At 40.0% G+C, this 12,129-nt stretch overlaps 1 protein-coding gene across 1 annotated transcript in view; it reads right to left on the reverse strand.

The window, feature by feature from the left end:
* The window catches only part of TMEFF1 (transmembrane protein with EGF like and two follistatin like domains 1), a 102,750-nt gene that overhangs the window by 4,595 nt on the left and 86,026 nt on the right, over window positions 1-12,129 (reverse strand). Inside the window, exons 8-9 of the mRNA XM_069575557.1 lie at window positions 10,671-10,794; window positions 410-568 (exon numbers count right to left, since the gene is read on the reverse strand). Coding sequence (XP_069431658.1) covers window positions 410-568; window positions 10,671-10,794 — 283 coding nt within the window. The remainder of the gene's footprint in view (window positions 1-409; window positions 569-10,670; window positions 10,795-12,129) is intronic.

Here is a 12,129-nt window from a genome sequence, read left to right on the forward strand (position 1 = left end):
TACATAGCATAAAGTATATTCTTAGGGCACAAGACCCAATCAATTCTGCAGGACTTAGAAAATTCCTGCCTGGCTCTTCAATGCATGTGCAGACCATCCTGCTACCATCACTGTCCCTGAAGGTGATGCTTAAAGCAGACACACAGTTCTAAGATCTCAAAATTCCTTTATGCCACCGAGTACCCTCAAGCTTCCTCTGCCTGAGCCTACAACTGCCTGTAACCCTGGGAATGAGTTCTTGACCAAATTCTAAAGCAGCACGATGGACATGGAAACCTTAGAGAACTAATTCTAGATTTCTTCCTAATAGACTGGTAGATGTCAAGTCCCATTATTTTGAGTGCCTCAGGATTCTTTAACAGCCACCCACCCCTAATTGAAAGTTGGTATTTTGTAGGCCATTACCTACCTGGTTATGCACATGACAATTGCTACTATAATGGCAATCTGTACAGCTCCAATAATTGCTGCAATAAGAACATGAGTGAGCTTTTGCCTACTTGGCACTACATAGAGAATACTAAAGTCTGTCTTTTCACAGTGCTGTCCAGTGTAACCAGATTCACATCTGAAAAGGGGGAAAAAGAAAAAAAGGACTCCTATGAGATTTATAAATTTCATAATTCCAGGTTTTAAAATGAAAACATACAAAAGAATGATAAACAAAAACACCAAATCAGGCACTCTCCCACCATCTGAAAAAACACTGCCCTTATTGTATTTCCTTATACTCTTTTGGATACGAATATTTTACAAAGTGCTTCTTGCACTTATCATTATATCACTTTAATTTAAAAGTTGCTAAGTAGTCTTTGTTACTGCCATTTAAAAGTGGATTCACAATATCCCATTCAGTGGCTAAAATACAGCAAACTTACCTATTCGATGCTTTTAGACGTATCAGCTATTTTCCTTTTTTTTGGAATTATGAGTTAGGTGTGGTAGATATTATGATGACTGTGCATTCTATATTTAGGGTTATCCCTTAGGCTAGATACTTGAAGTGGGATTACTGAATACATAGTTTTATAGGCATTTACAGTTCTCTGAACATAACACCAAATTATATGCAAGACACTTCTCAGTGTATATAATCATTTAAAGAACAAGGGGAAGAGATGAAAATAAGTTGTTAATGACAGAAACACAGCTAAGCAATCAAATAGGTACAAATCTTAGAAATTATCTGAATTCCAATTAAGAGTAAATAAAAAGGCAACAACATCAGCTGACGATAATTTGATAGGGAGAAACATTTAAGATACTTAAAAGAAAACTCACATTTTTTAGTTGACAGAATGGACAGAAATGAAATGTGTAAATTCACCAGCCTTTGGTTACAACTGATTAATAAAACATTAGAAGTCTAAGGATAGAGTATTTATTAATTTCCCACATTTCATTACAGAAAAATAATTTTTAATAAAAAAACACATATCAAGGGGCTTTCCTGGTGGCTCAGAGAGTGAAAAAAAAAAGAATCCACCTGCTATGCAGGAGACCCGTGTTCAGTCCCTGGGTTGGGAAGATCCCCTGGAAAAGGAAACAGCAACCCACTCCAGTATTCTTGCCTGGAGAATCCCATGGACAGAAGAACCTAGCGGGCTATAGTCCATAGGACCGCAAACAGTCGGACATGTCTGAGCAACACGCACGCACATACGCATAGCAAGAAAGAAACCCGAAAGCACAGAAATGGGAAGCCAGAGGGACATGAATCCACAAATCCTACCCTTGGGGGTCCCAGACACCTGCCAGAGGTTCCATACTGGTTCTAAGCCTCCTAGCAGACAAAAATAGCAGTTTGGCAGATACAGAGATCACAAACATAACTGAGAGCCCAGAAATACACCTTTACATCTATGGTCAACTAATATCTGGAAAGGGAGCTAAGATAACTTGATGGGAGAACAGTCTTTTCAACAAATAGTGCTGGGACATCTGAACATCCACATACAAAAGAATAAGAGTTGGACCTCTTCCTCACAGCATACACAAAAATTAACTCAGATGGATCACAGATCTAAATGCAAGAACTGAAACTATAAAACTCTTGGGGTGGCGGGGAGAAAGTAAATATTCAGGACCTTAGATGAGGTATGATTTCTTCATACACCATCAAAAGCACAAACAATAACAAAGTTAAACTAGGCTAAATCAAAATTAAATCTTTTGTACATAAGGAAACTATCAAGAAAGAAATTGAAAAGATAACCCACAGGAGAAAATTTCTGCAAAGTATGTATCTGATAAGAGATCTGTATCTAAAGTATATAAAAAACTATTACAACTCATTAACAAAAAAGAGGGGAAAAGTACAAAATAGACAAAAGATCTGAATAGACATTTCTCAAAAAAAGATAGATGCATGACAAATAAGCACTAATATCATTAGTCATCATGGAAATGCAAATCAAAACCACAAGAAGATGTCTAGCATACCAACTAGGAATCAAAAAGTCAGAAAATGACAAGTGTTGGCAAGGATTCTGTAAGGAACGTAAAAATGATGCAGCCACTTTTAAAAACCATTCTGGCAGTTTCTCAAAAAGTTAAACACAGAGTTAGCATTTGGCCCAGCAACTCCTAGGCATTTACCCAGTGGAAATGAAAACACATGTCCACACAAAAACTTGCAAACAATTATTAAAGGGAACATGATCCATAACACCCAAAAGTGGAAACAATCTAATTATTTTTCAACTGGTAAGTGGATTAAAAAATGTGTTATTACCCATCTAATGAAATATTGTTCAGCCACAAAAAGGAACAAAATATTGATACACACTACATGAATAAATCACGTAACAGTATGCTAAGTCAAAGACAGACACAGACCACATCATACTATATGAATATAATCTACTGAAATAAAATGTCCAGAATAGATAATCTACAAAGAGTATTAGTGGCTGTCTAAGGCTCAGGAGAATGGGGAGATTTGGGGGTAAAGGGTATAGTTTCCTCAGGATGATGAAATGTAAAACTGACTGTAGTGACTGCACAATTCCATGAATACACTAAAAACCATTGGATAAAGGAAAGAAGTGGGACAGGAGATGAGAGGTGAGGGGAAAAGGAAAAGAGATAAAATCATTGATATAAAATACAATCTCCACAAAATGAAATCAAGTCAGTTGCTCAAAAGAATAACTGTATCTGGACAAATACATGTAACAGAATGAGACTAGAGTATTTCTTCACACCATACACAAAAATAAACTTAAAATGGATCAAAACTAAATATAAGACTTGAAAATCATGAAACACCTAGAAGAGAACACAGGTAGAACACACTTTGACATAAATAATAGCAATATTTTTTTAATCTGTCTCCCAAGGCAAAAAAATAAAAGCAGAACTAAACAACTAGGATCTAATTAAACTTAAAATCTTTTGCACAGCAAAGGAAACCATAACAAAAGAAAAAGACAACCTGCTGAATGGAAGAAAATATTTGCAAATGATATTACCAATAAGCAGTCAATATCCAAAATATACAAATAGCTCATATAACTCAATATCAAAAAAACCACCCAATCAGAATATAGGCAGAAGACCTGAACAGACTTTTTTTTTCAAAGCAGAGATGGCTAATGAAAAGATGCTCAACATTTTACTAAGATATCACCTCAACTGTCAGAATGGGTATCATCAAAAAGTCCACAAATCACAAATGTTGGCAAGAATGTGGACAAAAGGGAACCCTTGTATACTACTATTGCTGGAATGTAAACTGGTGCAGTCACTATGGAAACCTATAAGATTCCTCAAAAGACTGAAAACAGATCTACCCAACGACCCAGAAATTCCACTCATGGGCATTATCCAGAAAAAACAAAAACACGAACTTGAAAAGATACATACATCCCAACGTTCAGGGCAGCATTACTTATAATAGCCGAGATACTGAAGAAACCCAAGTGTCCACTAGCAGACAAACGGATAAACATACATACACACCAAGGAATATTCCTCAGCAATGAAAAACAATGAAATTCTGCCATCTGCAGCAACACAGATGCACCTAGAGAATATTACACTTAGCGAAATGTCACACAAATACTGTCTAATACCACTGTTTTTGTGAAATCTAAAAATTAAACAAAGAATGTATATAGCAAAAAAGAAACAAACTCACAGATACAGGAAACAAGTAGTGGTTACCAGTGGGGAGGAAGAAGGGAAGAAGAGCAAATGGAGTATAGGATTAAGAGAGACAAACTACTGTATATAAAATAGATATGCCACAAGTACCTGTACAGCACAGAGAATTACAGCCATTATTTTATAACAACTTTTAATGGCGTATAATCTATAAAAATACTGAATCACTATGCTGTATACTTGAAACTAATATTGCAAACCAACTTTATTTCATTTTTAAAAAACAAATCAGTTGCTATTTTTATTAAATTTAAGGGAACTTGATCTCATAAGTCCTCATATAAAGAGGGTACTTTCCGGGAATTTCCTTGCAATTCAGTAGTTAAGACTCAGGGTTTTCGCTGGTGTGAGTTCAACCCCTGGTCGGGAAACTAAGGTCCCCACTAGAGACACAGCCTGGTCCCCCAGCCCCAGAAAGGGTACTTTCTCATCCAGAGAGCATCATCCTCAACAATACAGCTATAATAAATTCAACAATATAATGAAGTCTCATAGGATTTTTCAAAAGAATATATTTCATGGCAGGCTAAGAGCCCAAAGTCAAAGCTTAGTGAAAGAAAATAGTTCCACAGGGAGCTATAACAATGTCCTAGATATGCAGTTGACAATTAAGCTTAATTCAAAAATTAAAGGTCAGAGTATCAAAAAGAATGTGTAGACCATGTGTCACTCGTGCAGTTCCCCCTGGATATCATTCCTGCAACTGACTATTGGGTTATACTCTCCAAATAACTGGAGTATTCAATTTCATGTTAGCACTACTTCCTCTGTTGCTAATTAAAGGCAGATCCAGGGATCTGGTTCTCTCTTGCCTGTTCTTTCATGTCCATACCCTCCATGGTAATCTCATCATGCCCACAGCCTCATGGGCTGACTCATTCGCTCATATATTTAACCTACTTACTGAGCACCCAACATGTGCCAAGTACTGAGGTGGGCACTGGGGATCCATCAGGGAACAAAGATCCCTGGCTTGTTTATCCTCCAGTAGGGGAGGGAGGGTCAATAAACACGATTAGCAAATTAAATGGTTACGTTAGAAGGTAGAATTAAAAGAGAACAAAGAGAAAGAATTAAGGGATATCATGAGTGCCAGGTACGGGGCCAGGAAGGGAGCCCTGCAACTTTAAGGAAGATGGTCAAGGCAAGCTTCAGGAAGACATGTGAGTAAAGATGTGAAGGGGGTCAGGGAGTTTGCTGTGTGGACAAGTGCAAGGAGAGCATAACAGGCAGAAGAAGAATCAGTGCAGAGGCCCTGAGGTGGGCGCATGAGTGCATGGTATGTCCAAGCAAGTGTGGCTGGAATGGGCCAGCAAAAGGGAAGGAGAGGACCAACACAGAGAGGTGAAGGGGCCCGCGTGCGAAGGGCTCCTCACTCAGGAGATGAAGGAGCCGCTGGAAGGGCATTAGCAAAGGAAAGACAAGAGCTGACTTTTATTTTAAAGTCTCACTCTGGCTGCTGTGTTGAATATGGACTATTTAGAATACAATCAGGAAGACTACTGCATAATGCCAGAAGGGAAAAATGGTGCCTGGACTAGGAGTAGCAGTGATAATGAGAAGTCATCAAATGCTGGATATATTCTGAAACGGAGCCAACAGGACACCTGAAATGACTAAATGTGGAGTATGACAGACAGACAAGTCAAAGTCATATCAGAGGTGTTTTGTCTAAACCAAAGAAAAGGTGAAGTCAGCATCAACTGAGATGGAGAAGTTAGAGGCAGAACAGGTTTAGGAGAGCGAGGGCAGATCTGGAGATCAGCTTAGGTTCTATTGAGCGTAAGGTGTCAGACGCTCATGTGAAAAACGGCAGTGAGGGAGAGTCCCAAGTTGAGAGAGTGGCCTGGGGGTCATCAGCATACAGCATGTAAAGCCCTGATGCTGGATGGACTCACTAAGGAAGAGGACCAGAGCTGGACCCTGGTCGCACGCCAACACTGAGAGACCAGGAAGCAAAAGAGGACTCAGGCAAGGAGGCTGAAAGAAAAGCAGCCTGTGAGGAAGGAGAAAACCAAGAGAGTATAATCCCTTAACCAAGGGAAGAATGTCTATCACACAGGAGGCTGGATGCCACTGATTATTCAAAAGTCATTTGAGACTGAGAAACTGACTGAGGAATTTAGCAACAAGAACAGTCTCAGTGAAGTGCTGGGGAGCAAAAGCTCACTGGGGTGAATTCATGAGATAGGAAGTGAGAAACTGGAGACATACCACAGACAACTATTTCCAGTTCTTCTACAAAGGAAAGGACACAAATGGGACTGTAGCTGATAGAAGGGACAGTGAGAGATACCTTTCAAGATAAAGGAAATAAAAAGTAACTTATACATGTGTAAAAATATATGAATAAAACAATATATGGTAAGAAGAAAAATGGGGAGCACTGCTGGCGGTGACAGTAAAAAGCCTGAGTGTTCTCATCATACTCCTTCAGTTTTCTCACTGAACTTGGAAACTAGATCATTAACTGGGAGCGAGGATGAGAGGAGGGGCTGACAGTCTGAAGAGAGGGTGGATGGTAAAAGCAGTCATTTTATCTAGGAGAGGAGGATGAAGGACCGCAGTTATAGAGTGACTGCTGGCAGCATGCAGGGCCTGCTGAGTATACAGGTGCATAGGACCAGTTAAAGCCTGGTGGGTGTAGGTATGCAGCAGGCGGGAAGCTGGAATGAACCAGGGTGATCGTTTTGTCAAGTGAGCATATGATGAAGCAAGGGAGGGACTACAAGAATTGACCACGGAATTAAGCTGAGTAAGGAGGCAATGGTGGCTCAGAGGTTAAAGCGTCTGCCTCCAATGCGGGAGACCCAGGTTCAATCCCTGGGTCAGGAAGATCCCCTGGAGAAGGAAACGGTAACCCACTCCAGTATTCCTGCCTGGAGAATCCCATGGACGGAGAAGCCTGGTAGGCTACAGCCCACAGGGTAGCAAAGGGACGGACACGACTGAGCGACTTCACTCTTAAGGAGGCAATGAGGATATGCACTGAAAAGGTGAGAGATTAATCAACTGGAGGCCCTGTGTGTGGAAGGATTGCTGTAGGAATTAGATGGGATATGCTAAAGCCCAACAAAGGCCCATATAGTCAAAGCTATGGTTTCCTCCATATACGAATGAGAGTTGCACCATAAAGAAGGTTGAGCGCCGAAGAATTGATGCTTCTGAACTGTGGTGTTGGAGGAGACTCAAGATTTCCTTGGCCTGCAAGGAGATCAAACCAGTCAGTCCTAAAGGAAATCAATCCTGAATATTCATTGGAGGGACTGATGGTGAAGCTGAGGCTCCAATATTTTGGCCACCTGATGAGAAGAGCTGACTCACTAGAAAAGACCCTGATGCTGGGAAGGACTGAAGGCAGGAGCAGAAGGGGATGATAGAGGATGAGATGGTTGGATGTCACCACCAACTCAATGGACACGAGAGTTTGAGCAAGCTCTGGGAGATGGTGAAGGACAGGGAAGCTTGGCGTGCTACAGTCCATAGGGTCGCAAAGAGTCGGACACAACTAAGTGACTGAACAACGCTAAAGACGGAATGATCCCCAAACACATCTTCAACATGCACCTGCCTCATGAGTTCCAAAACCACAGATACCCAGGAGCCTACTAGGTCAGTGGATGCCCCACAGACACTTGAGATCAAGCATTATTAAGCTCAGTGCAACATGACCCCCTAAACCTCCATTCTCCTCCCCCTATTTCCTTTCCCTCCTCAATTTTACATCAGCTAGAAACCCAGGAGACTCTCTTGACTCTTCCCTCCCATGACCCTCCCCCAACTCCCACATTCCCATCCTCTTACCAACCAGCCACCAAAGCCTCTGGAGTCACCACCTATTTTCCCTCTACAACTCATGCCCGCATCTCAGTCCCACTGTAAGGCCTTTACTTGGCTCAGGCTCCCACTCCTCACTAACAGACAGGCTCCTAACCTTCAGTCTTCCGATCCGTTTTTCACCTAGCTACCCGGATGGCTTTCAGATCTGCCCCTATCTTTCTTATGTAAATCCTTAAATGGTTTCTGCCTTTAAAATAAAGGACATGGGAATTCCCTGGAGGTCCAGTGGTTAGGTCTCTGTGCTTTCTGTATGGGCCTGGGTTCCATCTCTGGTTGGGGAACTAAGATCTCACAAGCCATGCAGTGTGGTCAAATTAATTAATTAATTAAAGGACAATCTCCTGGTATGGCACAAATGTCCTCATAAGACCTGCCCCTCCTCCCACTTAAGGTTGAAGAGCTTTCTTGAAGTCTCAAATCATCTCATGTATATCTATGTATGATAGCATTTTCCATATAGTATCACTTTTAAATTATTATTTGTCAGTTGCTGCCACCAGACTAAGTTTTTCTGAAGGCTGGATCTCTGTCATATTTGAACTCGAGACCCCAGGGCCATGTAGGATTTGGTACAAAGTAGGCAAAGAGTCAGACACAGAGTAGTGACTGAACAACAAAGGCAATAAATAAACAAATTAATAGTGATATAATGCTAAAAGATTTTAACCTAGTAACAGGACTGTGGCTAAAGGATGTTCATCCCTGCCTATTTACTGCTACTAAACAAATATACCTATCAGTAGAAATCCATGTGATGCCAGGCCCTGGTTCTTGTGGACACTGCAGATGCTTAGACAAAAGACAAAGATCAACTGCTTTTTGGAGTTACAATATGCAGAAAAGAGATTCTTTAGCATTTAAGAAACATCTCTGGTCTGAAGAAGAGGGAAAAGTTGGCCACCATCACATGTCATTCAAAAAATATTCACTGAGTAGCTACTGGGAGAGGCCATATGCCAGGCACTGGGGAGACAATGGTTAGCAAAACAGAGCCCCCAACCTAACAGTGCCTATAGCCTAGGAATATCAATATTGTCAATATCAATATCCATTGCTATTTATTAAATACAGATTGTGTAACAGACATTGTGATAAGTACTCTGCATATATTAACAACACTGGGAAATAACTATCATTATCATTTCTTTTAATTGGAGGATAATTACGTTACAGTATTGTGTTGGCCTCTGCCATACATCAACATGAATCAGCCACAGGTATACATATGTCCCCTCCTTCCTGAACCCTTCTACCTCTCCTCCCATCTCCCATTCCATCCCACCCCTCTAGGTTGTCACAGAGCACTGGGTTGAGCTCCCCGTGTCACCCAGCAAATTTCCACTTGTTATCTGTTTTACATATGGTAATGTATGCGTTTCCATGCTGATCTCTCAGTTCAGACCGTCCTCACCTCCCCCACTGAGTCCACAGGCCTGTTCTCTATGTCCACATCTCCACTGCCCTGCAAATAGGCTCATGAGGCTTAGACATCAACCTCTCCTTCCCTCCCTTTTAGGTATCTTAAAAGACACCCCAGGCTCAGAGGACAACATGATCGGAACTTCTATTGAGATATGTCTGTCACTATGAGACAAGCATAAGGAATCCACCGTATGATTTTATTTTGTTCTCCCTTGCATGGCTATATTTTTTTTTTTTAATGTACAGGCAAAGAGGTAGGGTTGGGGGCGAGGCTGGTATTAGCTCCTTCAAAGACAGGAAACCATTCAATTAGAAGGAAGCTGAAAGCTTAACAAAGAACTCTTAATAACCATTAAAACAATTTACAGTGTTTTGTTTTATTCTTTAAGTAGGAGGATAATGGGACGGAGCAGGGTTGGGGAGAAGTTAGGGGAATGAAGTTAAAGAAACAGAAACCAGGAGACTTGATTTCACAAGCTTTCTTTTACTTCTTGAAAAAAAGATTCACTGGTCAAACTGCAGGGGGAAGGAGTGAGAAGAATAAGACCAATCGCCCAGTGTTTGCAAACACTGCCTTGACAGCTAGACCAACCAGAGGTGAAAGACAAGCTCCCAGAAGCAGCAGCAAGAAGTGTTATCAGTACAGACACGGAACAGCAAAAGCACTAAGGCCATAAGGGTGAGCATCAGGAAATTCGAGATCTAGTTTTATCTCAGCTCTATTTACACAACCTCTCTGAAATCACACAGTTGAAGATTCACACCCTGTCTGTCTCCATCCCTCATATTACACCTGATTCTAATGCTCATTCCCCTTATTTTGAGAAATACATTATAAACTTTATTTGAAACTTGACCATAAAGTTTAAGAACATTCTCAGTTCTTAACACACTCACTCTGTGACAGACTGCCTAAAAATCAAAATAAGGTTGGTCTATGGGTATAGTTCTATATTAAAAAATACATAGCATAATATTAAAAAGGTTAAGCCTATCTCAAAACCCTAATAAACATCTGGGTGGTTTTTTTGTTGGTTTTGTTTTTTTGTTTGTTTTTTTTTTTTGCATATTACTTGCCAGCTTTTTCCAAATGATGCTGCTAATGATTTTTTTTTAACTCAACTGCAAATAAATACTACATTTTAGTGATATTTTTAGTTCACATTTCATTGCCTGCTACAGAGCAGTGACCAAAGATGGAAAAAAGGTCTCACCTCTGATCTGGAGGTACTCTGACTTACCTACAAGAAGCCTTCTGAGTAGAATAAATGAATTCACATTTTCCATGGATGCAGTAACCATTGAGGTTTTCAGGGCAAGGCATGTGGTTTCCAATATAAACATCTTCCCTTTGATCACTAGCATCTTAAAAGAACATAAACCAGGTCAATAAATAATGAAAAGCAAATTGAAAAATGTGGACTTTTCAAAGGTTCTAAGACAACAAATAAATTCCCCCCTTGCTGGGTAATTTAGGAAGGAAATTTATCAGATAGGAGGCTAGACAAGAACCAAGGTCTCATTAAGCCACAAACACAGCAGGTAGACTGTTTAGATTCAAAGCATTTAAAAATATTTGCCCGATGCGACCACTATGAGCAACTGCTGTTTAAAAATAATCAGAAAAAATAAAAACACTCAACATCTTTGCTATTAAAAAAAATATTACTTCCAGAAGAAATCTCACCTCTGTGTCAGAGATGGGGTATGTAGCACTGGCTTTTGGGGAATTGACTTACTCTAGCCATTCACCTTGAGGCTATGAAATTGAGGCCAAAGGACACTGGTAAGGCAGAGAACAAGTATGAGATTCTGAAATTTTAGGGTGAAAGGTTTACTTTGGAATGAAAACTATCAAGCATATTGATTTTTTCCCAAGTGAAAATAGTTCTCTGTTCTTTTTAAATTGTTTTTCTTAGTGTATGTTTCTGTAAAAAAAAAAAAATTCAAATGATACAGAGAACAAATAAAAAAGAAATTTTAAACCGCCCCAAATCTCTCTATCCAAAGAAAACCATTGTAAACATGTTAATGAATATGTGTTTGGACTTAAGTATACTGACTTGAACCGAATTGGGTTGGACTGAAGAAAACGGGAGGGTGGTAAGTAATTTCACTACCAAAAATGGGAAGAGTCAGGAAGCAGAGATAGAATAGGGCAGGAAAGAAGAAGGCATGGGGATCCAGTCTTCAAAACCAACGATATTCTTTCCTTAATTCATTCTCTATTTCCATGTCTCTTTTCCCCATATACTTGTTGTTTAGTCGTTACGTCATGTTAGACTCTTTGTGACTGAACTGAACTGAAGCATGCCAGGCTTCCTTGTCCTTCATTACCTCCATATACTTACATATGCATACTTATTTACATATTCACACAGCCTAGAATGAATGTTTTACTTTTTTTCTGGCGTTTACCTAATACATTAGTCCTCAGCTCTATGTACCCAGAGTTCCCCAATGTTTACAGGCCTGTCCATGTGTAGGAAAAACTCCCAAGCTTCCTGCCATTTTATAAAATTCCAGCTTACAGATTCTGTGTATTATTCTGTGAATTACAGATTCTTACTAATAATAATCTCACAATAATAATCTCGTGTGACCTTGAGCATACCACCCTCTCGAAGCCTGAGATCTCACAACTGTATTATCTGAGATAATTAATGCATGTACAGGCCACTAAACCCACCAGCTCTCTAT

The sequence above is a fragment of the Ovis canadensis genome, chromosome 2, assembly GCF_042477335.2.
Source record: "Ovis canadensis isolate MfBH-ARS-UI-01 breed Bighorn chromosome 2, ARS-UI_OviCan_v2, whole genome shotgun sequence".
NCBI lineage: Eukaryota > Metazoa > Chordata > Mammalia > Artiodactyla > Bovidae > Ovis > Ovis canadensis.